At 47.1% G+C, this 23895-nt stretch overlaps 1 protein-coding gene across 10 annotated transcripts in view; it reads right to left on the reverse strand.

Annotated features, from left to right (window-relative positions):
- LOC105859950 (F-actin-monooxygenase MICAL2) overlaps nucleotides 1–23895 on the reverse strand; it is a 154822-nt gene that overhangs the window by 59380 nt on the left and 71547 nt on the right. For all 10 annotated transcript variants that reach the window (XR_002223646.2, XM_076002169.1, XM_076002173.1 and 7 more), the window contains exons 4-6: nucleotides 7014–7221; nucleotides 3336–3452; nucleotides 1895–1996 (exon numbers count right to left, since the gene is read on the reverse strand). Coding sequence is in view for 9 of the 10 variants with exons in the window: in XM_076002169.1 (XP_075858284.1) it covers nucleotides 1895–1996; nucleotides 3336–3452; nucleotides 7014–7221 (427 nt within the window). In the remaining variant the exon portion in view is untranslated. The remainder of the gene's footprint in view (nucleotides 1–1894; nucleotides 1997–3335; nucleotides 3453–7013; nucleotides 7222–23895) is intronic.

The following is a 23895-nucleotide window of genomic DNA, read 5'->3' on the forward strand; positions in this document are numbered from 1 at the left end:
CCATCTATTGACAGAATTCTAACTTGCAATTAATTTAGCACTCTAATTCTTCAGAATTCTTATTGTTTCCAATGATGTATATTGAAATTGCTTTTGAATGGCAGCAGATTGCAGATGGATCACAGCAGATGGTCACTTCTCAACAGAGGATCTCCCTCCTAGTCCTCCTTTGCTGGCGTCTGACCACCCTGCATCCTGGGTCCCCCAGCCCCGGGCATGCCATGCACTTTGCGCAACGCCAGGTGCTGGTCTACAGGTGCAGACTCTCCAGAGGTAACCTTTCCTCAGACACCTTTGGGAAGCCCTCACATGTGCTCACCCGTACTCCAGCCTCACGCCGATTCTCAGTCACCCTGTCAAAATCCCTTTGACTGAAAACCTTGGGTTTCTATTTAATACCCTACCTTTACATCATCTTTCATTTGACCTTTTGTCAAAGGGTGAGAAATGATTCTCTAGTCTAATATTTCTCAACTGGGGCTGATCTCACGCCCAGGGCCACTGGGCAATGTGTGGAGACAGTTCTGGTTGTCACACTTGGGGGCGCCACTAGTGGGTAGAGGCCAGGGGTGCTGCTCGACACCCTACAATGCACAGGATGGCCCTCGAGACAAAGAACAAGGTGGCCCCAAATGTCGATGGTGCCGATACTGGTAAACCCTGCTGTGGTCTACTCACGGGGCCCCCAGTGGTGTAAGAGCCCCACTCTTCCCGCCCTTTTTTCCACGTTTGTGAAATGCAGAACTGATACTCAAGCTGACAATGGATCCTGGATTTTCAAATATTCCAATGTACACTTTAACCAAACCACCATAGTGACCATAAGTTTTAACAGCACAACATCCAGGCTGGCAGCTTAAACACTCCCTGTCAGATGTGGGTTATGGATGGTGGGGAGGTGGGGAGGGAAGGGAAGCAAGAAGGGGAGTGGCCACCAGCCCTGGTTTCATGGCAGATGGGAAGGCTCTGGGCCAGGTGGTGACACATTCTTAGTTGTCTACGTTTTCTGAGCCTGTTTCAGGGAGCATGTCCTGTCCTCAGAGGATGTGCCCTCCTGGTCAGGCACGTGCAGCCTGTGGCCCTTGAGGAGCAAGTTCAAAAGGCAGAACTGCCCCTAGTGTAAGAGAAGCCACTAGGGTCACGCTGTTTACAGCCCATGGTCTCTAATTAGTGCCATTCATATCAATTAGTGTGGCCTGTGGCCTGGTTCTTCTTGGGGCCAGGCTGGAGGCGACTGCAGCACTTCCGGCAATGGGGTTTTTCCCTCAACTAACTGGATCTTACCCCCAGAAAGCATGTTATGCTTCCAGCTTTGGAACTCAGAGAAGCGTGGCCTTTGCACCTTGACAATTCGGCATGACTTGCCTAACTGCCCAGCAGCGGTGTGCTTAAAAGTTAGGAAAAGAGATGGGCCACTCGTTCAAGTACAAGTAGTAGCAGTATACTCAGCAGTAAACTAGTACCACTAATAGTACCAAACATTTATTCCAGAAGAAGTATGTGGGAGTGCTTAGCACCACGGTCTGCGCGTCAGCAGGTGCTCAATAAATGGATGCTGGTTTTTCCCACGGCACTTTATCTCTATAAAGCATTTTTACATGCTAGCCCCTTTTCTCAGCCCTCATAACAACACCCTGGGGGAGGGGTTCTGCTATCTACCATTGAGAAAACCGAGGTTCAGACAGAGTGAAACGGCTGTCCTCTAAAGTCTGAGCCTCACAGGAGGATAGGCCACTCTACTAAGGAAGGACAGGACAGGACGGCCTGCTGCCCTTCCGTCCAGACCCCCATCCAGCTTTGGCATCTGCCGTCCTGCCCGCCTGTCTCCACCTGCTCCTTGATACAGCCCTCCCACTCCGTCCCCTCAGCCCACCCCAAGAAGAAGAATCTTAACCTTCCAGGGTGTTCCTGCGGCCATCAGCACCAATGATGACATCAAACTCGAACTCCGACAGAGGATGTTCTGCAGGGAGGAATTCTGCCCGCCAGCCGATTTCTACCGGGACAGAAAAATGAGGTGAGTCGGCAGAGGTGGAGAGAGAGAGTGGTCACACCCCTTCGCTGCTGGCCACAAGGAATGGCCAGTGCAACCAGGTACATGCGCCCCAGGCCGAGCCTCTGGAGGAAAGGCCAAGAGCAGTCCAGATTCTCACTCTGCCTGGCGTTCTTCTGGCTTTAGTATCAGTCAACCAGGACAAAGTAAACCAGCAACACCAACTACATGCCTGGTTTTACCGGCCTGTGCTGGGAGTCTGCCCTCAATGGTTCTCAGACTAGTCTCACTTGTTCCGTCTTTTCCTGAACAGATTGCCCCATGTCTCTTCATATTCTCCCACATTCCGCAGTGCCTTCCATGGCAATAGACCCGAGACAAGGTGCAGGGTGCGATGAAATCAGTTTGAGTTTCTATGCTCAAAGTACTCCGAATGTTCTCTTGCACAGTACACTGTCTTTTATGAACACATTTTCAGGTGAAGCCTGGCTGTTTACCCAAAATTAAGATTTACCATCCACTAGAAGTCTGGAAAGGTTAAGAGCACACAGTGTCTGAATAGGAAACAACAAAGGCTGTCCTGCTAAAGTCTCCCCTAAATTCTCAAATATTCTGGGCAGAGGACAGGAGAAATCACAGGTGCACCCTCCTCAGCAGGAGACTGCAAAGTCTTTGACACTAAGCTGGCCCCAAACTCAAAGCCCTTCCCAGGCAGCAGCAGATTGGATGGTAAGATGCAGAGAGATCATGAGCAAACTCTGACAGTGTTATGTGCAAAAGATCAGAATTTAGAGAAACATACTAAAAGAAAAAAGACAAACATTACTAAGACATACCTTTATGAGTATTATAGTTTATAAATTATACTTCAATAAAGTTAAAAAATATTATATACTCATAATATCTTAAATCTTATGTCATAGTTGCTCTAGAATCTTCACTTTTTACTGGATTTAAAAATATCCATGGGTACAAGTGCACCCACATATCTATGTGTGAATGCACACAGATTGAAGAACATGTGAATGAATTTTATTAAACAACCAAACCTATGTCTTCTATTTAATACTTATCAATCAGATTTCACTTGCCAAAGTAGCATCCCCTAAGTACAGGGTAACCAAGCTGTAGGTTTAATAGCTGAATAATAAATCCCCTGGGAGCTGAAGAGCAAACGTAAAGTGACAGCAATGGGGAAAAGGGTAAAACACCCGTCGGTGGAATTATGCCAATTGGCTCCTGGTAAAAATAACTTTCAGAGAAACATCCTCTGAGAGCTGCGAATGTGATTTCCATTTTGCAATATCTGATTTCCAGACAGAAAGGGGAAATGATACTGTACTTTGATTTTCTTGATCTTCAGGAGGCTCTAGAACCTTCACAAACTCCACATTCACGTGGATTTCAACACCCAGCATCAGGGCCACCTTGAACAGGATGAGCTGCAGTTGGCGAATACCTGGTAGGAAGGAAGGGAAGAGAGATGAAGTGTGGGTGACAAGGCCGAGTCCTTCTGCGTGCAGAGTGCCACGTAACCACGCTGCTCAGTGGCCTGTGAACACGGCAACCTGCCCACAGCGATGGTCTTGAGTGCTAATCATATGCCCACACTTTGCGCTTTCTCATTTAACCCTGACAGTGGCCCTTCAGGAGCATTATTATTCTCGTTTTAGAGATGAGAAATTGAGGCTTGACAAGGTTAAGGGACTTGTTCAAGGCCACACAGTAGCAAAAAGAGAAAGTGGACCCAGGTCTGTCCGGTTCCAAGACCCGGCTCTAGCCCTTAGACGATGCTATAACAAGGGAGGCTCTGTCTCCGACTCCTTCCTGAGCTGGGCTCTGGATTTGATGAGATAAAGATGGAAGGAGGAGTAGACAAACAGAGAGAAAGGGCTGTAAGTCAAGTCAGCGATCAGTGGCTCATCATATGGGGCCTGTCCCTCAGCTCTCAGCCAGCCAGGGGTGAGGGTGGGGTGGGAAATTCTCCCCACAGAGCTGGGTCATGGCTCTCCATCTCCTATTCACTCTTTGAAACTCCCCCAGTGAGTGGAACCTCATTTTCCTACCTTGCCTCCAGCCATTCAGTACAAATGCATACACCTCCAAGTACTTTTCTGCAGAGTGAGAAGTTGTTAACTTCCCGTGGGCCCCTGCGTATTCAGTGGGCGTAGCTCATCTCACATTATTGAGCATCTACACGTGCCAGGTGCCACGCTAGGCACCGGAGACATGGAGCACACCCTCTAACAGAGGAAACACAGGTGAACAGGATGGGTAGGATACAGTGGGGGGTGGTAGAGCCAGAACAGGGCCTGTGCTGGGGTCCTGAAAGCCAAGAGAGGAGGGACCAAGAATATCAAATCCCATGGAGACATTAAGGACTATGAAGGTGGCAAGAGGCAGGGCACTTGGGAGTTAGGAAACTTCTGGAGATCTTTGTGAAAATCTCTTTAGCATGGTGGTCGGGAGAGATCAGACTGCAGTGGAAGGAGGTGTGAATGGAAGGCGCAGACCAAGTCTACATTTCCTCTTTCTAGAAGAAATACTTTGAGGCAAGGAAAGGTAACGGTGCAACAGTGGAGGGCTGGAGGGCCAGCTTGAGGTGAGGAGCAGGAAGACTCAGTGACGGGGCAGGTGGAAAGCAGGGAAGGAAGCCGGAGAAACTGGAGTTGGGAGGGAGTGGCCAGCTCTGCTCTGACATAGTGAGAGGAAGGAATGGTACTCTGGTGGCAGAGGAGGGAAGCGGGGGTGGCCTGGGAGCACCGCCAATGGCTTTTCTCTTCCCCATAGCTCAGGAGGGAGGCCATCTGCTCAGAACCAGGAGGCCGTGCTGGGGTTTGGAACGGAGCAGTGGGACCTGGAGGAGGATGCTAACATGGGACATTTTCGAACTGCTGAGCAATGCTGAGCATGAGCCAGGGCTGGAGACACGCTGGGCTGAAAGGAAGCAACCAGCTGGGTTTTAAAGGGCCCAATCCATGCCCCACCATGAACTTCCTTCCTTCCAGGGGAGGCCTGGCCTCTCCTTAGAATTTCAAGTTCTTAGTCCACTTCCAGCACACAGTAGGTGCTCAATAAATTCTTCTTGCCTTCCTTCTCACCAGTACTGGAGCTACCCCTGACAATGATCATTCTGACCATCTCAGTCTCATTTCCAGATTCCTTCCAGCACTTCTGCAGGCTGCAGTCTTTCCAAGGACTGGGTTGGTTAAATGAGAGCCCCGCCGAGGAGGGGGGGGCTCTGGGCCAGGAAGCCAGCCCCACCACCCAGGGCCCTCGCGAGGCCAGCTGGCGCCAAGCTCTGGCCCTCAAGAAGAAGACTTGATGAGAACGTGGCGCTCAGTGTCGTCATTCTAAATTGGTGACCGGCACACATTCCTCCGTGGGTGGTGGACAACCTCCTGAAAGCTGACGTGGTAGCTTTCTGGGCAAATCCAAATTTCTTTCCGTTGGACTCCTAGAATTTTCTCATCCCAAAGTGGGAATAAACTCTGGAGCCACTGCTGGTAAATTCTCCTGTGTCTGAATAAATTACACCCTATGTGGCTGATAATTCTCTCCAGTCATTCCCGCCCAAACCCCAGTCCCTTTTCCCATCGAGTCTTGTCCTCGTAAGAACACAGCTCCCAGGGCTCTCCTCCCACCCACCCCCACGGCGAAACATGGTTTGAGAGAAGCAGCCCCGCATCCTGGAGTTTGGGGACCGTGGCTGCCGCTTATTCACTGCACACAAAGCGCTTTCCTGAGCACCTACTATGGGCCAGGCGTAGTGCTAAGCACATTGCAAACTCACCCTCATTTAATCTTCTCAGCAATTTTGGGAGACAGAAATTAATTACATTTTACAGGAGATAAAATTGAGGCTTAAAGGGGGTAAAGAACTTGACTCTAAAGTCGGACAGAAATGGATGAGACAGATTTTAGACCCAGATCTGTTCAAACCCTTGAAGTGTCCCTGCAGTGTTAACCTCTTTGACTTACATGGGCGACTGAGCTACATAGTCATGCATAATCATTCCACAGTCAGCCCTGCAGAACGTGAGCATAGGAAAAATCAGCCCTCCTAACATGCGGGTTTTGCTTTCTAGAAATACTGTATTTTTGACCTGCATTTGGTTGAAAAAAAAATTTGTGTATAAATGGACTCATGCAGTTCAAACTTGTGTTGTTTAAAGACTCAACTGTACATAAAATGGCTAAGAACTCCTTCCTGCAAAGCTGACCTTCCCAAAGCCTGTCTGCACAGATCTTGCCCCCAGAGACCCAGGCTTAAGTGGTGACAGAGCAGAAGGGCCTCTGCATGCATCTCGCCCCACATAAGCATTCAGAGATGGCCTAGGTAGGACGTGAAATCATGTGCTCTATTTTCCTTCCTAGTCTAGCTAAAGTTTCATCATAATGTTCTCTTTCTTTTTAAAGCCCAAGTTTTAAAAACTTTGGTATGGGATCTGTTAGGAAACATAGATTGAAATGTATCATTCCTCTGTTCTAAAACTTGCCATGCCCCCCAGCACCGCAGCCCGATATCCAAACTCCTTTACACAGAGGGTCTCAACTATCTGGCTCATTTCATGGCTTTGTGTGGCTCCCTCCTCTGAACTCCTTTAGCAAGTGTGACTAATTCTAAGTAAAGCACGTTTTATTACTGACACAATTTTGGTGAGTTCCCCGAGGGAGCAGACCCTGCTATTTACTTCTGCCTCTGTTTTCTGTATTTCATTCATTCATTCCACAGATGTTTAGCAAGCACCTGCTATGTGTCATGCACTCTTTTATGCCCTGAAGAAGATAGCCTGGTGGTTAAGACATGCCACAGTCCCTGACCTCATGGTGCTTACAGCCTAGAGGGGCAGAGCACAGGGCTGGATAAGGCATTTCACTGAGTGTCTGTTAGTTGGATATTTGGAGCCCCCAGGGACTTGCAAGATGGAACAAGCTGGGGACTCCTAGGTGTACAGAGATGTGTTCCACCCAGGGTCTGCCCCTCCCCTCATGGGGTCCCACCACTGGCTCTACTCACTGATATGGTCAATGGAGCCAGCGCAGAACTTCCCATAGAACTTCTTGGCTCCCAGGCCCCGCAGATCATGGATGGTGAAAGGCCAGAGGTGTAGCACGTTGTTCCGGGAGAAGGTGTCCCTCTTCTCCACCACAACCACCTTGGCTCCCAGGTAGGCAAGTTCAATGGCAGTGCGCAAGCCGCATGGTCCTCCCCCGACGATGAGACACTGTGGAGGTGAGAGAGGAAAGAGACCTTCAGTGACCTTGAGCATCACAGACACGAACCCCTCGTCAGCAGTGTGATGGGGTGCAAACCCCAATCCACCCAAATCAGCCAGTATGTGCAACCAGTGCACCTGTCCAGGTACAGCACCAGTGGGCCTACCAGGCACTAGTCACTGTACCAAGCAAGCCCTGTGAGGGATGAAGAAGTAAAGGAACTTGGGGAGGAGGCACATGAGGTTCAGAGGCAAATGGAACTGGGGTTAAGTTGCAGCTCTGGCATTCGATGCAGCATTGCCTCATCTGTGAAATGGGTCTACTACCCTTTCCTCATAGGGTTTTTATAAATAAGGGTACACTTAAAAAGCATGTGGTACACCTTTTTTGATCTTGGATTAGGCAATAGTTTCTTAGATATAACACCAGAGAGCACAAGCAACAAAAGGAAAAATTGATAAAGGAAAAAAAGGAAAAATTGAGTAGACTTCATCAAAATTAAAACTTTGGTGCTTCAAAAGCTACTATTAAGAAAGTGAGGCCAGGCGAGGTGGCTCACGCCTGTAATCCTAGCACTCTGGGAGGCTGAGGTGGTAGGATTGCTCAAGGTCAGGAGTTCAAGACCAGTCTGAGCAAGAGTGAGACCCTGTCTCTACTAAAAATAGAAAGAAATTATCTAGACAACTAAAAATATATAGAAAAAATTAGCCAGGCATGGTGGCACATGCCTGTAGTCTCAGCTACTCAGGAGGCTGAGGCAGGAGGATCGCTTGAGCCCAGGAGTTTGAGGTTACTGTGAGCTAGGCTGACAGCATAGCACTCTAGCCTGGGCAACAGAGTGAGACTCTGTCTCAAAAAAAAAAAAGAAAGAAAGAAAGGGAAAAGATAGCACCACAGATGGGAGAAAATATTTGCAAATTGTGTATCTGACAAGAGACTTGAATCCAAAATATGTAAAGAATTTTTACAACTAAACAATAAAAATACAAATAGCCCTATTAAAGAAGTGGCAAAGTATTTGATTAGACATTTCTTCAAAGAAGATATACAAATGGTCAGTACATGAAAAGATTCTCAGCACCTTTAGCCAGGAGGGAAATGCAAATCAAAGCCACAGTGAGATAGATAGCACTTCACACCCACTAGCGTGGCTATAATAAAATAGACAGAGAATAGCAAGTTGTGGGTGAAGATATGGAGAAACTGCAACCTTCATATATTGCTGATGGGAATGTAAAATGGTGCAGATGCCTTAGAACAGTTTGGCCATTTCTCCAAAAGTTAAACACAGAAGTACCATATGAGCCATCAATGCTACTTCCAGGTATATATGCCTAAGAGAAATGAAAACATACATTCACATAAAACCCTAAACATGAATGTTGATGGCAGCATTATTCAGAACAGCCTGAAATTATAAATAAGCCAATTGGCAATTACCTGATGAATAAACAAAATGTGGTATATCCATACAATGGGATATCATTCAGCTCTAAAAAGAAAGGCAGTTCTAATATATGGATGAACCTTGAAAGCATTGTGCTAAGTGAAAGAAATCAGACACAAAAGGACACAAATGTAATACTGTATGATTCCATTTAGACGAAATGTCCAGGATAGGAAAATCCATGAGATAGAAAGTAGATTAGTGGGTGCCAGGGATTGGGGGAGGGATGAATGGGAGTAGTCACTCATGGGTACAGGGTTTCTTTTTGGAATGTTATGCAATTAGTGGTGATGATTCCAAAATTTTTTAAAAATGCTAAAACCACTGAATTATATACTTTAAAAGGGTAAATGCTATAGTATGTGAATTATGCCTTAATAAAAAATTCTATTAAAAAAATCATATGGTACAGAGCTTGGCACACACCAGTATAAATGTGATTCTTATTGCTAAGATCCAGTCCCTGTCTTCTAGGAACTCTCAGGTTAGAGGTAAATTCAGACTTGTGAAATAAATAACTAGAACCTCGTATGGTTGGTTCTATTTAGAGCCCAGAAGGGGAAAAACTAATCCTGCCTGGTAGGCTGGAAAAGACTTCACAGAGGGACAGCCCATTCAAAGAGAAAGAGAAAGAAATTCAAGGTGGATGGAGAGGAGGATACTGTGGGAGAAGAGAAGGGAAGGACAGAAAGAGGTGAGAGTTAGTCTGAAGCCAGATGCTGAAGATCTTAAATGCCAAGAGGAGTACGGTCTTGGTCCTGTTGGCACTAGGCCCACATGGGCAGAAGTGACAAAACAGGATTCCATACAAGTTCTGCATCAGGTCCTCAATGGACGTTGCATGTCTAATAAGGCAAGGGTCCTTCTCCAGGGAAAATACACAATGACCTAGCTAATTTCACTGGGCAACAGCCCTTCCATTCAAACAAAATCTCATGAGGAGCACCAATACTGTCTAAAACCAGAGGAAAATGGTAATACTTAGTTCACGGGGTGTGGGGGGGGGCTCTAAATAGCTGAGACTACCCCCAGCAAGGCAACAGGCAAGGAGACCTGCCCCCACTCCTTACTCCTTGACAATGCAGAAGCATCTGGAAACCTCCCTTCTGCTTGAGAGCAAATCTTATCTTAAAAAAATACATTCCCCTTCCCCTAGCAAATATTCCATCATCCAGTTATCACTCAGCTGGGCCTCCCGGGTCCCAAAGGGAAAGTGCAAACAAGCATATCAGAAGCTCCCACATCATAATCAGTGTGGCTTGATGGCTGGAACCTTCCAGGGAGTTTGTGGATACCTAATTAGGGGAAATGAAGTCACCGCTGAGATCCAGCTCAGAGACGTCAGGGAGCGAGTGGGTGTGCAAGCCCACTTGCTTCCTCTCTGGATGGAGCCTTGGGAGAGAACCAACCCCCCCATCCCAGCCCCCCTCCTTATCTCACTCCCCAGACAGCTCCTTGGCGGACATAGCCAGACAATGACGGGTCATTTCAAAGCACAACTCCAAACCCTGACACTTGTGAGGTTTGCTTTGGGGTTAAGTCTAGATTCACTGCATTTCTTTGCAGTTACTGCATCTTTCCCATCTTTGCTGGGTTCTGTCTCTCCAGGGCAAGGGCTGGAGAAGGGGTGGGAGGATGTGGGGTGAAAAGAGGCAGGAGGGAGGGAGAGGAACCCTCTGCATCCTTCTCCCCACCGGGCCTAACCCAGCACTGCTCCCCGGCCAGGCGGAAGATCCCTTTCCCACCTGCCGGACAGTAGCCGCTGTGCTGTTTCTAACCCTCCTGGCTAAACCTAAAATCCCATCAGTGAAAGCTCGGTTTTCCCACCATCCTGGGCCCCAGCACAGATTTCGGGCCTGAAATTTCAGAGATGCCAGTCATACCATAATCTAAAGTCAAAGCAAATACCAATGGGCCTAATTATATAAAGGGAGAAAATTCGGTGCAGATGTTATCAAGGCTGGAGAGAGGGCTTGTGGGCAGGGGCCGGGCAGGCTCCTCTCGGAACACGCTTGTTATGATTAACATGGGAACTGGGCGTTCTGACAGGAGGCCCAATGCCATGGCAGCTACACGCCTGGGCAGGGGAGCAGGTGAGAAGGGGACTTGCCGGGCATGCCCACGGGTGATGCTCTGGACATTGGGCAGGGTCTACACAGACCACTGAGGCCAAGAGTTGTGATACCTCAACCCAGAGGAGCACCCCACTCTCCCCAGACCCACCGGGCAATGGCTGCTGAAGCCTCGGTGCCAAGGAAGAAAAGCTGTTCGTTAAAACTGGGCCCTCGAGCCTTCCTGAAGCCCCCAAATTAGATTGCACGCACCTCCCCCCGTCCTCCCACGGGCCCTGTCCTCGCTGCTACCCCAGAATTAAGCTGTGCGTGCCACACGTAGCTGTGTCTGACCCACAGCCAGACTGAGCACTCCTCAAACATGCCTGGTGTCCTCCGTACCGCTGCCTGCTCAGAGCCCGGGACCAGGCCTGGCACATGGAAGGCCTTCATGGATAGCTGACGGATGAACGAACTTCCCCCCTCTCCCTGCCCACCCAGTCTGGCTCTCCATCCGTAACTGGGATGTTTGGCTCACGTCAGCCGGGGTTAACGCCTGCAGATTCCCACCCAGGCTGGGGGAGCCGGGGTCTGCCAAGGCCACCAGCATCTCGGACGTCAGCATATCTGTGTGTTCAGGCGACGTAAATTATTACCCCGTGGGGAGCGGGGCAGATCCAACGCCAGCAGGAAATCCATTGTATAGATAAGCTCCGCAGTGTTTAGGCCTCCGCGATAGCAAAGGGGAGAGACAAACAGCACATGGAAACACCAGCTCTTGATTTACTGAGGGGCAGACGGGGAGGATGATGGCTGACCCGCCCATAGTCGGGGCGCACACGACTCCTGCTGCCGCGTGGAGGGGCCTGGCAGGCACAACCCACGTCTGGATGACAGGCGCATCTTCCTGCCGCCCCATGCCAGCCTGGCACTGGGTGGGCGTGCTGGGGCTGTGTCAAGAATGTGCGAGGGATTCAGTCCCCAGAGGGAGACGCCGAGGGGACTGGGGGCTAAGCCAGGGTTGGCAGTCTGGATCTGCAGGCTGGATTTCTGCTTCTGAATCTGCCTCTGCCTTCCCTGGGAGGGGCGGGTGCAGACGCTGCCGTGAGGTGGGGCTCAGGAAGCCGGCGCTTGACCAGGGCTGCCCTTTCCCAGCCGGTCTGCACTGCCCGGCACCGCATCTGCAAGGATGGTTGTAATTTCTAAACTGCACTGCGTCCAGCGCCTTCTCCTTGCCGGCACCGTCCTAATCGCCTTGTGCACTTTTTCCTGGCAACTGCCCTACGAAGGTGTTATTATCATCTCTGCCTTATAAGTGAGAAAACAAAGGCACGGAAACACTAAGCAGCTCGCTCAGGGAACCCTTATGTTATCCCCAGTTTGGGGTTAAGAAGTGGAGACAAAGAGGGTAGGATATTTCTCCAAGTTCACACAAGAAGCAAGCAGTCAAGTTTGGATTCAAACTCGGGCAGTGTGGGTAAGGGGTGTGTGTGTGGTTTTTTTGAAATAGATTCTTGCTGTTACCTGGGCTAGAGTGCCGTGGCATTAGCCTAGCTCACAGCAACCTCAAACTCCTGGCTCAAGAGATCCTCCTGCCTCAGCCTCCTGAGTACCTGAGACTATAGGTGCACACCACATGCCCAGGTAATTTTTTCTATTTTTATTAGAGACAGGGTCTCACTTTTGCTCAGGCCGGGCTCAAACTCCTGACCTCAAGCGATCCTCCTGCTTCAGCCTCCCAGAGTGCTAGGATTACAGGCATGAGCCACCGCGCCCAGCCCAAGGTGTGTGTTCTTATCCACTTGTCTGACAGTGAAGCCTGACCTTAGGGATGAGGTCAGGATAAAGTGAGGTGACTTCACTCCTTCCCTGCCGGGAGCACACTGTGGCTGGGGTCTAGGCTGCGTTCACAGGGCCTCTGCACGGAAGAACCAAGCGGTGCACAGGCTGAGCTACATGTGCTTCCCCAGGGTGGAAGTTAATACGCTGGACGGAGCAGAGCTTGAGCCTGTGCAAGTCCTAAAAAGCCACGCTGGCCAGTACCACAGCAGTGAGAGTTTGGGCTTGGATAGTGCAGGCTGTCTCTGGTGAGCCAGTGGCCCTGGCAGTGGGCCGGGCAACGGGAGGTCACACATGGTGCTGTCTCCCTAGTAGCAGCAGCCCTCTGGGCACATTGACCTGCAGGCCAGCTCACTGGGGCAGCGCGCTAGTGCCAGGGACGTGCCACTGTACTTCCTGATATGGCTCTGCAGCCTTACTGGCTCTCAGGACTAGCCGCTTATCTGAACCTGGGCAGGAAGCCCCTGTTACTGGGTTACCATGTGCAAAAACAGCTTGCTTCCAAACCGCAGGAGGGAGAGTTTTCAGATCCAAACTGCCACCCACCTGCCAGTGGGGGCCTTGCCCTGGGGCCCTGGCCTCACAGCCTCACCCCTGCAGGGCAGTGCTGCGGGCACTCCTGAGAGACACAGCCACCTGGGGTTCTAGCCGTGGGGGTTCTCTGTGAGGGGGTCGGCCAGGAGGGCTCTTCATGGAGACTTTAGGGGCCGCTCTGGGCAGGAGCTGAATCTTGTCTGACCCGACGTGGCCCGGCTCTCTCCTATATCTGGATCACGCCCAGTCATTCCTGAGTAACAATTACACATCACTTGCTAATCTCAGAAATTTACAGAAAGGAAATGGAAAAAGATACCCTATTCTCCTTGCTTCCCCTCAAAAAAAAAAAAAAATAGTAATTCCTCTAAGAACCATTCCGTCTCTCTCTGTCCTGCCCTTCCATCTCGAGTGGATACTCTCCCCCCTTATAAGTACGCTAACTGGTAACCACAGGGTTTGGATTTTCGGGGACAGTTTCATTTGCAAACAGTTTGCCCTTGGCCTGTAAGTAGGTTCATATTGGAACCTGCTTTAGAAGTTATAAGCACTCGAGGCCTGGGCTGTGCCCAGGTGCTGTTCATGCCTCCTGGCATTACCCTGTCTAACACTTGGGTTCCCCGAAGTCAGGCTGTGAGTGCCAGCGGGAGAGGCAAACACTTTGCTTCACCCGAACAGAGCCAACTCAGCCCCACCTTTGTTGACGCCTGTGCCTCCCTACAGTAATGATGGCATTAGTAATAGCGACAGTAATAAAACTGTTCTAAGCATGTTATGAGACAGGCATCTCACTTTGTTCTTACAATGACCCTGACTTAGGCACAGTCCGCATCATTTGATAGATGAGAAAAGCAGAGCTCGGGAAGGGCCAGTGGCTCGGCGTGGCAATCAACAAGGGTGAGAACCTAGCCTCTGGTCCCAGGGTCCACACTCAACACCCAGTCCCGCATCAATTCTTCCAGGTCTCTGTGGCGTGCTCTGTGGTAGAATATGAATGCTCTCCCTCTAAGACATGCCTAAGGTACGTAAGGACTGGTGAGATGTCTGTGGGATGCAGGCCCAGGTCCCCAAACCTCAGGAAGCCATTGTCTGCTGGGGACCAGAGAAGAAGAAAACAGACACAATAAATGCGAGATTGTTTGGCGCTACCTGAGGCTACTGTGGACATTTGGAGAAAGAACAGATGAGTGACCTCAGTCAAGAAAGGGACCTCCAGGAGATGCACCACGAGTGGGGAACTGAGGCTGGGGACTTGGACAGATAGAAGAAATGACATGCTGAGAAAGGGGGGAGGTTTGCAGGGCAGTGGGGAGCCCAGGCTGGGCTGCAGTGAGTGGGGGGAGGGTGCTGGGGACAGGGGAAGGTGAACGAGCCAGGGAAGGGAGAACAAGCCCCATCGTGCAGGGTCTTGCACGGCAGGTCAAGGAGTTTGGACTGAAGCCCCCCTCCTGCATGTGACTATCACGGGTTTGGAACAGAATGAAGGCGCTACTCTTGGGACAACTGGTTCTAGAGCAATAACAAAGATGGTACGAAGAGGGAAAAGGCAGAGAAAGAAGTTGCAGCAGTCTTTGAAACGGCTGACGCCCTCTTGTCTCTCCTGTCTTTAGCTGCTCAGGCCCCTTTGCTGGTTCCCCGTCATCTTCCCGACCTCTACATTTGGGAGTGCCTGGGGCTCAGTCTTCATCCTCTTCCCTTCTTGACCTTGACACCATCTACTTCCCCAGCTTTAATTATCATCTCCATGCTGCTGATGCTCAATGTTATCCCCAACCCTGAAACTCCCACTGGCCTCCCCAGCTGCTCTAATGAGTATCTCACACGAAACAGACCTACACAAACTCTGTTCCCTCCCTCGACCTGCTTCTCCCCGGGTCAGCACTATCTTTCTTGGTAAATGCATGTCTACTTTTCCAGCTTCTTAGACTAGAAATCTCAGTTTGGGTCTTGGAAGAGCCTGTGTCTTCTGCCCCCCTGCATGGAGGGAAGGCGCCACCAGACCCAGCCCTGCCCCTTGAGTAGGAGCTTCCTGGTAACAGGACACACCAGATGCCAGCAGCAGAGCCCACGGGACAAGAACTTGTCAGGGTCAGTTGGAAGAAAAACCACTGATAGCAAGAAAACTGATGTTACAAGAAGCAAAATATGTTATTTGTCACATCAAATGATATGTTTAAGATATGTGTGTATCATTCTATTAAAATTCTACCTTAAAAAGAACTTGAACAAATACTGAACTCTGTTGGACTCTGGCTGATGACACTCGTCCTGAAGGACCTGGGAGGAAATGTGCTGATTCTGTAATTTAGTTGAAATGTACCACAAAACTAGATAAATGGTTGCTGAACTCTGACTCCGGGTTGAGCCTTAAGTGCGTCACATTAACTCTTTGAAACCATCACACGCCAACCCCAGATTGGGAGATCGAGGCACACAATGGTTAAGCAGGGCACCCAAGGTCATTGCATTACAGTGAGTGGAGGAACTGGCATTTGCACCCAAGCAGTCTAGCCCCAAAGCACAAGCTCATAGCCACTGAGCTGCACCTGGCTGACTTCACACGGTTAATAAAGGCAGAGCTGGGAGTCACTACCAGGTGGGACTCCAACACCTGGCTCCTTCTTCCACATTGCTTTCCTTAGAATATATTCTCAATGGCGTTAGGGCCCACTGTCTCTTTCTGCCCCCTCCTCTTTCCCTCAGGGGTGGTTACCTCGTCCATGACCGCTCAACAGCCACAGACTAGAGCAACCCTAACTGTGGACAGCAGCTCTGTCCCACGCTGGCCTCTGCAGAAAGGCCACATGAGGCCTAGTGATGGATCTGCATGAGAACAGGCCAGACATTCCTTCGACGTCCACCAACTCCTATTGCTCTGAGGCCAGCAAAGGGGAGACTATACCTAAGCCCAGCAGCTGTCCCTGCCGCCAGCCCACAGCTGAAGCCAAGATGCCCAAGGCCAGCCCTGCTATTCTACAGCCATATCTGGGCCGGCTGTTATGTCCACAGCAGCCACCCCACCCAGAGCCTTAGAGTAGCCCCCAGGAAGGAGGCAGCAGGTAAGAACAGGTTATGAACATACCATAAGAATACGCTGACCTCCTTCATTTTCTCCTTTTATAGTCACTCACCCTATAGACAGGTGCTGCATGAGTATAGCACGACTTAACTCAGGCACGCAGACAGGTACGGACTCACCAGCCCTGGACAGAACGCCACCGGGGAACAGCAGGCACGGTGGCGAAGTGAGGGACCTGGGTCCGGAAGCAGGTGGCCCGTTTGCCAGCTGTGCGACTTTGAGCGTGGCAGCTCGTTACCCTGGTTGTCGGTTCTCTCAACTATAAAAGAGGAACAAGGGCAGTTCCTACCAGGCAGGGTGTTACAGAGATGGAGCTCGCACGCTGCAGAAGTGTTCGTAGGAGAGCCTAGTACAGCACGTGGCCAGCGCTCTGTCAATGGCAGCAACGACCGACAGCACCTGTGCTCCCTCCCTTCTTCCCGAGGCAGAATCCTTTAAGTCAACTCAGATTTTGACCTCTAAGAGCTCACAGCCCTGTCCATCCCGTCTGTGGACAGGGATGCTCTGATCCCAGCAGTCCAAAGGCTGCAAGAGGTCTGCCTTCCTTGGGGCAGACATGCTGCCTTCCTCAGGGCACCTTCAGGACGGCGAATGAGCCTGAGTGCCCAGGAGCTGCCAGGCTGACTCCTACCGCCCTGAGTTCATAAGTGCGTGCACTGTCCGAGCTGGAAGGGACCGCGCATCTGGGGCCAGTCCGTGTTTTTCTGTAAAGGGCCCGACAGTAATATTTTCGGCTTTTTGCCAACCACTACCTTAGACCATCCTGCCTAACGCACCCCTCTGTGTGACCCCTGCCCCTTAAGGGTGTCTAGGAAGTTATTTAAGGGAGCCCAGAGGCCATTTTTAACACCTCTGGAAGTCTGGTGGATTTCCTGGCTGGTCCTCCTGCCTGGGTTGCCCTTCCCTCAGCTGTCTGAGCACAGCTCCTCCTTACCATTCGGGCCTGAGCTCAGACATCACATTTCCTGGAAACACCTGTCCAGCCCTGCCTCGTTACTCTCTCACGTTTTCCCGTTTGTTTTCTGCACGGTGCTTGTCACCATCCCACATCTTTTTATTTGTTAACTAGTTCACTGTGTGTCTCTCTCTAGAACATAAGCTCCACTAAAGCAGGGACCTTGCCTCTCTTATTCACAGCTGTATCCTCAGTGCCAGTAAATATTTGTCAAATGAGTAAATAACTAAAATAAAATCATATATTTACCTCAAATCAAGATGCACACTGAGGCTAACTGAAATATAATAGCCAGTATTTATGAAGAGACTGTCTCGGGCCTTTACACTTATTATTTTATTAAATGAGGGAGAAACTAAGTTACAAAGTAGGAACATTAAAGGTAAGTCATTAAATAAGAAATGTTCGATTTCAAATCAAAAGCATAGTTTATTATATCTCAAACAAGAAGCAGCACAATTAATCAAAGTATGTGCCTAAACTATCGACACAGTTTTGCCATCTCAACAGTAGCTCGTTTATGCCAGCAGCAAAGAAGCCTGGAGAGCAAGTGTGATGACATCATGAAAGGAATTTTCCACAGCTTGTTGAGAATGCAATATTTTTCCTTGCTAGAATGGTCCAAAGTCTGGAAGAAGTGGTAGTCGGTTGGTGCAAGGGCTGGTGAATACGGTGGATGACAGACAGTTGCCAAATCCAGTCTCTGTAGTTTGAGCAGCGTTGTTTGTGTGACATGTGGTCGAGCGTTGTCTTCCAAGAGGATTGGCCTGTCTCTATTGACCAATCTAGCTGCTTAATCGCAAGCATCCTCATCAGTTCGTCCAACTGGCTGCAGTAGACATCCACTGCAATTGATTGACCCAGTTTCATGAAGCTGCAGTGGATAATACCAGCACTGGACCGCCAAACAGGCACCGTTAGCATTTTTTGATGAATATTAGCTTTTGGACTATGTTTTAGCACTTCATCTTTATCCAACCATTGTGCTGAATGCTTGTGATTGTCAAAAAGAAACCATTTTTCATCACATGTAACAATACAGTGTAGAAATGGTTGGCCTTTATGTCGTGACAGCAAAGAAAGGCAAGCTTTGAAACAATTTCTCTTCTGATGCTCATTTAATTCACGTGGAACCCGTCTATCCATCCAGCTTCTTTACCTTGCCCATTTATTTCAAATGGTCCAATATTGTTGGAATAGTTAAGTCAAACCTTGCTGCTAATTCACACATAGGTTGAGATGGATTGGCTTCCACTACAGCTTTCAGCTCATCATTATCCATCTTGTTCTCAGGTTGTCCACGTGACTCATTTTCAAGATTAAAATCACCAGAATGGAATTTCTCAAACCATTCATGTACCGTGTGTTCATTACCATCCTTCCCAAACACTTTATTGATATTTCACGCTGTCTATGCTGCACTGGTTCCATGATGTAACTCATGTTTGAAAATAACATGAATTTTTTACTTACCCATGGTTTCACAAAAAATGCTCTAAAAAAATTTTGAAAGATAATCACAAGTCAAAACATGTGTTTGAGGATGTCCCTTCACAAAAATAAAACTAGAAGTGTCAACGTGAAATGTCATAGATATCACCTGTCAAATTTAGTACTTAAGGAAATCGGACATTTCATACTTAAAAACCTAATTTATTCCCCCCCCCCTTTATTTCAGGTGAGAACATTGAAGTTAAGGTCCCACTACTCAAAGACACTTACCTGGTAAAAGGCAGAGCTAAGTTTCAAACCCAGATCTGTCCAACCTTAGACCCAGGCTACTCATCACCACTCTTGCTTATTTTTGCCTGGGATTTTGTCAATTTAGTGTGAACAGAAATTATCTGTGGCTGATTTGAAAATGCTGATGGGCAGTGAGATGCCATTAGAGTAGACTTTACAGAAATGTAGACTGTAAAAGAGTAGACTTTACAGAAGATATTGGTGCCCGATATACACAAGCTTGTTTGTGAAACAATTTGTTTCAAAGTTTGGATTTTGGAGGCAAAAAAGGAATCAAAACTGCAAAACAGGTGGGGATTTTCTCAGCTTTAGCCAATCATATAACAAGGTTCAGATAGGGGAAACGGCTTCAGATATTACGACGTCAGTTAGAAGTGATAGCAAATCCTCTAGTTTCCCATGGGAAAAGACATTTGGTCAACTGCACCTTGATCTGTCTTCTGGAGGTTGGATGCACATTCCATAGAAAGGGACTGTATAGGAAAAGTCCAGATCCTGATTGTCTAAGAGAAGACAAGTCCCATTGTGTTTGCATATAGCAGCTTCCTATAAAGAAACTTTGAGGCCTTGCAGATAACAGGAAAAAGGTGAATCTCTTTAAGCATCTCACACATGCCTTCCCGGCCAGAGAACCCAAACTCACCAGTGGAATGTAGTTTTGACTTGCAGCTGCCACAAAAGAAGTGAGCAAACTTATTCAGAAGTTCTTGGTAACTCCAAGTGGGTCACCTTACACCATAAAGTGGCTTGTAATTAAAATATTTTCAAAATTATGAATAGACCACAGCGTCTAGACATCGGGAGACTCCAATCCTACACCATCCTGCCCACCCATGATTACTATGTGATCGATGCCTACAACTTGCCAAAGAACATGTCACATTTCCATTGTCAGAGTACAGAGTATTTTTAAGGGCACATTTCTGGAAAGCCTCTCCTCACAGTCTGCTGGGGGCTGCTTGGGAATTGTCTCTGCTACCAAGAAGAAGGCATGCCCGGGCACCTACGCCACCACCCTTTTAGAGGCAGGCCTGGGCCAGAGGAAAGTGAGACATGGCTTTGGCATCAGCCCCCAGGCTGAGGAAGTCCACACGTGGAAGGCAGGACTTACGGGATCTGGGTCCATTGCATCATCACTGTTACGCTCCAGGGAGAATAAACAAACTGCTTCCCCAGCTCGAACCCGGGGAGGTGGTGGTGGTGGGGTGATAAGGTAGGTGAGGGCATGGTTTAAGCTCTGCTGAACTATTTCAGGAATATTAGGCATTTGGAAACCACTATCCTACCTCCCTGTAATATGTGATCCTACCTATGAGCCAAGGGGAAAAGGATATCCATCATTCATTCATTCAAAAAACATTTAACAAGCAACTTTTTCTAGGCATCATATTGGGTGCTAAGGAAATAAAGATGAATATGTCACATTTCCTGCCCACAGGTACTCACACTTTAGCCAAAAAAGATACTGAAGGTTCCTAAGCAAGATGGAGGTCACCAACTTTACACATAGGGGGATCGGGAAAGGGCAGAGGCAAAGACCCGGAAGGAAGCCTCTCTTAGGCGGGTGCAGAGGCTCCCCTGGCTGGGGATGGGAGCGAGGGGTTGGATGAGACACACTTAGCCTATAAAAGTTAAGAGATCACAAATTTGGGCTAGGGGGTAGAAGGAAGTGAAACTGACTCAGATTCTCAGAGTGGGAGAATGGGGACTGTGAACTGAGACTGAAAGTCAAAAAGAAGAATACATTTAGGGAGGGGGGGGGAGAGGAAGTGTAAAGTTACAAATTTAGTTTTCTCTTTGTTACGTGTCAGGTACTCCTAGGAATCCCAATAACTGATCCAGAGCACAGAGTAAGAGACACAGATTTTTAACAACAATAGTAACTTCTATTTAGTGGAGGTCCACCAAGTGTCAGTATGCCACGTGTCAATCTCAGTTAGTCCTAACAAGACTGTAAAGTAGGTACCACTATGCCCATTTCACAGATGAGGAAATGTAGGCTCTGAAATGTTAAATAACCTGCCCAAGGTCATAGGTATCTGGCCCTGGACATTATGCTCTTTCTACTATGCCCTGCCCTAAGATGGGGGTGGGGAACCTGCAGCCTTAAGTCCACATGTGGCTTTCTAGGTCCTTAAATGCAGCCTTTTGACTGAACTCAAATTTTACAGAACAAATCCTTTTATTTTTATTAATATATTTTTGTTCATCTATTATATTTTTATTTTGTTTTTAAAATGAATGTATTTAAAATACCAAAGAATAAAGTAAGTTTCGACAAAATAATCCCCCCAGATTGACCAGCACAATTAGAACAGTAGTAAGCCATAAGGGCTAAATTGACAGCTGCTAAGCTCATGATTTAGTTCCAACTCCCCCCACCGGACTGACTCCACCACCGCAGGAGGCTGCTTGGTGACAGTTTATGGGGGTCGAGTACACCAGTTGGTTATCAGCTTTTGACAAGTGGTGTACTGTGTTTCCGTCTGAAGTGGAATTTGGGAATAGTTAGTTGCACAGCTCAACAGCATATTTTAATTCTGTTTGCTTAACAGCCCATCATATCAAAGAAGACCAAGAGGACACTGAAGGAAGAAAACAGATTTTTTAATGAGAATAGGGAATTGCAATAATATCTTGTTTTGCTAAAGATAAAATGATTTGCTTGCTTCATGATACTGGACTATCAACATTAAAGAAATTTAATGCTCATCAGCATTATAACACTCATAAGGATCATAAATATTTTTAAATTAGAGGGAGAGGTGTGAAAGGTTGTATCACAGAAATGAAGATGGAAAGCAAAAACAAAGACAATTCTTTCAAACAGCAATAAGACTGGGAAATAATGTCACTGAAGCAATTTATAAAGTAGCTTATATACTCAGAAAAAAGGGGAAGCCATTCACTGATGTAGAAATTGTGAAAGAATGTATTGTTGAAGTTGTAGGATGTTTTGACCCTGATAATAATGTTTCAAAGTACAAACAACTGCCTCTTTCAAGGATAACCAAAACTGATTGGCAACATGAATTAGACTTCAACTTACCAGAACAACTTCATGCAATACTTCAAAAGGAAAGTATATATGATTAATTGCTTTGGATGAATCAACTGATACTTTTGACTCGGTGCAAGTTTTATACTTCACTCAGGTCATAATAGAAGATTTTCTTTGCTATGAAGAGTTACTCGCTTGGGCACTCTTGCATACAAAACAGGGGGAATAGATATCTTCAACAATTTTCAAGATAAACGTAGTTAAGTTGGACTGAATTTGCTAAATGTAGTGAGTGTATGCCCAGATGGTGCACCCTCCATGACAGGAAAACATGAAGGGTTTCTTGCACAGATGAAAAAAGTATTAACAGATCCAGATGCCCTAATTTCTTTTCATTGTGTCTTGAGTCAGCAAAATTTCTGTACTAAAGCTACTATTTTAAGTGACACTTTGGAACAAGTTATTAATATAAGTATTGTTAACTATATTTGTGCAAATGTAACATGGCATCGTAAGTTTTGTAACATGCTAAAGCTGAACAATGAGGTATTCAGTGTGGATTTGCAGTATCATTCTAAAGTAAGTTGGCTATCACAGGGACAGCTGTTAGCCAAAATTTTATCTCTGGGAGAACAGATAGTTAAATTTTATGAAGAACAGAATTAGCAATGTGAATGATTAAAAGAAGATTTCGATAGGAATGCAGCATTTGGTGTGGTACCATGTCAAATCAAAATGACTTGAATATTTCCTTGCAAGGTAAAACTAAGTTTATACATGATTATGTGGCAAAAAATCCAAGCATTTTGAAAAAAGCTATCTTTTTTCAAAACACTTCTTCTTCAAAGGGAAATTTGGGATGAACATTTTCCCCAGTTAGCAAAGGTCACTGATGAGCAGGATGATGTATGCGAATCATTTGAAGAATATCCAGCCATTATAGTTGTAGCTGGAGAATCGTGACATCACACTCAACTCAGCATTTCAGCCTCACCTGGTTGATATCACCAAGGCACCTAAGAACTACAGATGGAGTTGATAGAGCTCTCAGTAGATGACATTTTAAAGTCATAGTTTGATGCTAAGAAAGATCCAATTGAAATATAGAAAAAATGTAGTCAAATACCCACATCTTTGGAACATGCCCCAAAAATGCTTTTTTGCATTTCAACCACTTATTGCTGCAAATCTATGTTCTCCTTCCTATCCCAAACCAAGACCCCGATAAGGTCACAAGTGACTGATACCCATCTAGAGGATCAACTGAAACTGCTGACCACCATGCTGCAACCAAAAATTCAAATGCTTTTCAACAAAAAGCACACACAGCACAGTCATTAAAAGGTTAACTTTAAAATTAACAAGTAGTATTCATTTTTTGAAATTATTAAGTACATAGTAGTTAAATTTTTACAAAATAGTGTACATTTTGAGTATATCTAATTGAAGTTTGTTGAATGTGGCCTTATTTGATTATAGCTAAATTACTGTGGCCTTCCAGCATGAGAATGTCCCCCACCCCTGCCCTAAGACCTCCAATTTTGTAGTCATTATCAACGAGAGATTAGCTCATCCAAAATGAAAGTACAATAGCAATGCTCAATAGAACCGGGTTTCTCAACATCAGCACTACTGACATTTGGGGCCAGACAATTGTTTTGTTTTGGGGGGCTGTCTTGTGCATTGCAGGATGTTGTAGCAGCGTCCCTGGCCTAGGAACAACCCTCTCCCACTCCCTGGCATGACAATAAAAAACATCTCCAAATATTGCCAAATGTCCCTGGGTGGCAAAACCACTACAAGAATTACTGCCATTGAAATATAATGTGAGCCACGTGTACTTTTAAATTTTATAGTAGCCATATTGTTTTAAAAGTAAAAAGAAATAGGTTAAACTAATTTTAACATTTTATTTAATCCAATATAGCCAAAATATTGTGATTTCAATATGCAATCAATATTAAAAGATATTAATGAGATATTTTACAACCTTTTTAAAAAAATACTAAGTCTTTGGCATCAGGTGAGTATTT

Source organism: Microcebus murinus, chromosome 4, assembly GCF_040939455.1.
Source record: "Microcebus murinus isolate Inina chromosome 4, M.murinus_Inina_mat1.0, whole genome shotgun sequence".
Lineage (NCBI taxonomy): Eukaryota > Metazoa > Chordata > Mammalia > Primates > Cheirogaleidae > Microcebus > Microcebus murinus.